A 1,068-nucleotide genomic window follows, 5' to 3' on the forward strand; every position below is an offset into this window, starting at 1 on the left:
TGTACATTGGAGTGGAGAGTGTTCTTTTTTCTCCTTTCAGATTTTGAGAAACAAGAAAATGATGGTCACAGATGTTAAGAGGAATTTTCAACTGCTAAAAATTGTTGTCAATAAATTAGAGCTTTAAGATAATGAAATAATGAGTTGATTTTGATCATTGTGTGGCCCTTAAACACATATTCCTCTACTGGATTTCACTGTCCCATTCGTAAGTATTTGTGGAAGTTGTTACCTGTCCAATTAGTTAAGGGCAATGCATTTTTTTTGTCTAGGCAAAACCATGGCTGTTTCTGTACACTCTGTGAAGGAAGGCCCAACAATGAAACGACTTTTTACAAAGAAAAGAAGGGTAGTTGTTACGGGATTGGGTGTTGTATCCCCGCTTGGTCATGATGCCGATGAATACTACACTAATCTTCTTGAAGGTACTAGCGGGGTTAGTCAGATTGAGGCATTTGACTGTACTGAGTTTCCCACTGTAAATCTTCGTTCCTCTTATTTTAATTACTGTTTCTTTTTCCCGGGGGAAGTTAAATAGGTTCCGGATCTTGATGTATGGCTCGTTCATAACAGAGGATTGCAGGAGAAATCAAGAGTTTCTCGACTGATGGTTGGGTTGCGCCAAAACTATCGAAGAGGGCAGATAAATTCATGCTTTATATGCTCACTGCTGGCAAGAAAGCTTTATTAGACGGTGGAATAACAGAAGATGTCATGGCAGAGTTAGACAAGGCTAAATGCGGAATTATAATTGGCTCTGCTCTAGGTGGAATGAAGGTATCTTATCAACTCATAAGATGCAAGTTGTTGTTAGTTTAAGCATGTTTAGAACGTGTTTGGCTAAGCTTAAAAGAAGTAGAAGTTACTTTTAGGTAAATTTGATTAATGCAGGTGCTTTGTGTAAACTTTGATCAGGTTTTCAATGATGCTATAGAAGCTTTAAGAGAGTCTTACAGAAAGATGAATCCCTTCTGTGTACCTTTTGCATCGACGAACATGGGCTCTGCAATTCTTGCTATGGATTTGGTAAATTAAATTATAATGTCAAAATAAGTCATTGAAAATCGG

At 37.6% G+C, this 1,068-nt stretch overlaps 1 protein-coding gene across 1 annotated transcript; it reads left to right on the forward strand.

Moving 5' to 3' along the window:
* Window positions 1-149: 149 nt before the first annotated feature.
* LOC111387242 (3-oxoacyl-[acyl-carrier-protein] synthase II, chloroplastic-like) lies at window positions 150-1,026 on the forward strand (the record flags this gene model as incomplete). The annotated part of the gene is made up of 3 exons (XM_023011785.1): window positions 150-478; window positions 574-777; window positions 916-1,026. Coding segments are annotated over exons 1-3 (540 nt in total), but the record flags the coding sequence as incomplete, so codon positions are not given.
* Window positions 1,027-1,068: the final 42 nt, after the last annotated feature.

Source organism: Olea europaea, unplaced genomic scaffold, assembly GCF_002742605.1.
Source record: "Olea europaea var. sylvestris unplaced genomic scaffold, O_europaea_v1 scaffold39611, whole genome shotgun sequence".
In the NCBI taxonomy this organism is placed as follows: Eukaryota; Viridiplantae; Streptophyta; class Magnoliopsida; order Lamiales; family Oleaceae; genus Olea; species Olea europaea.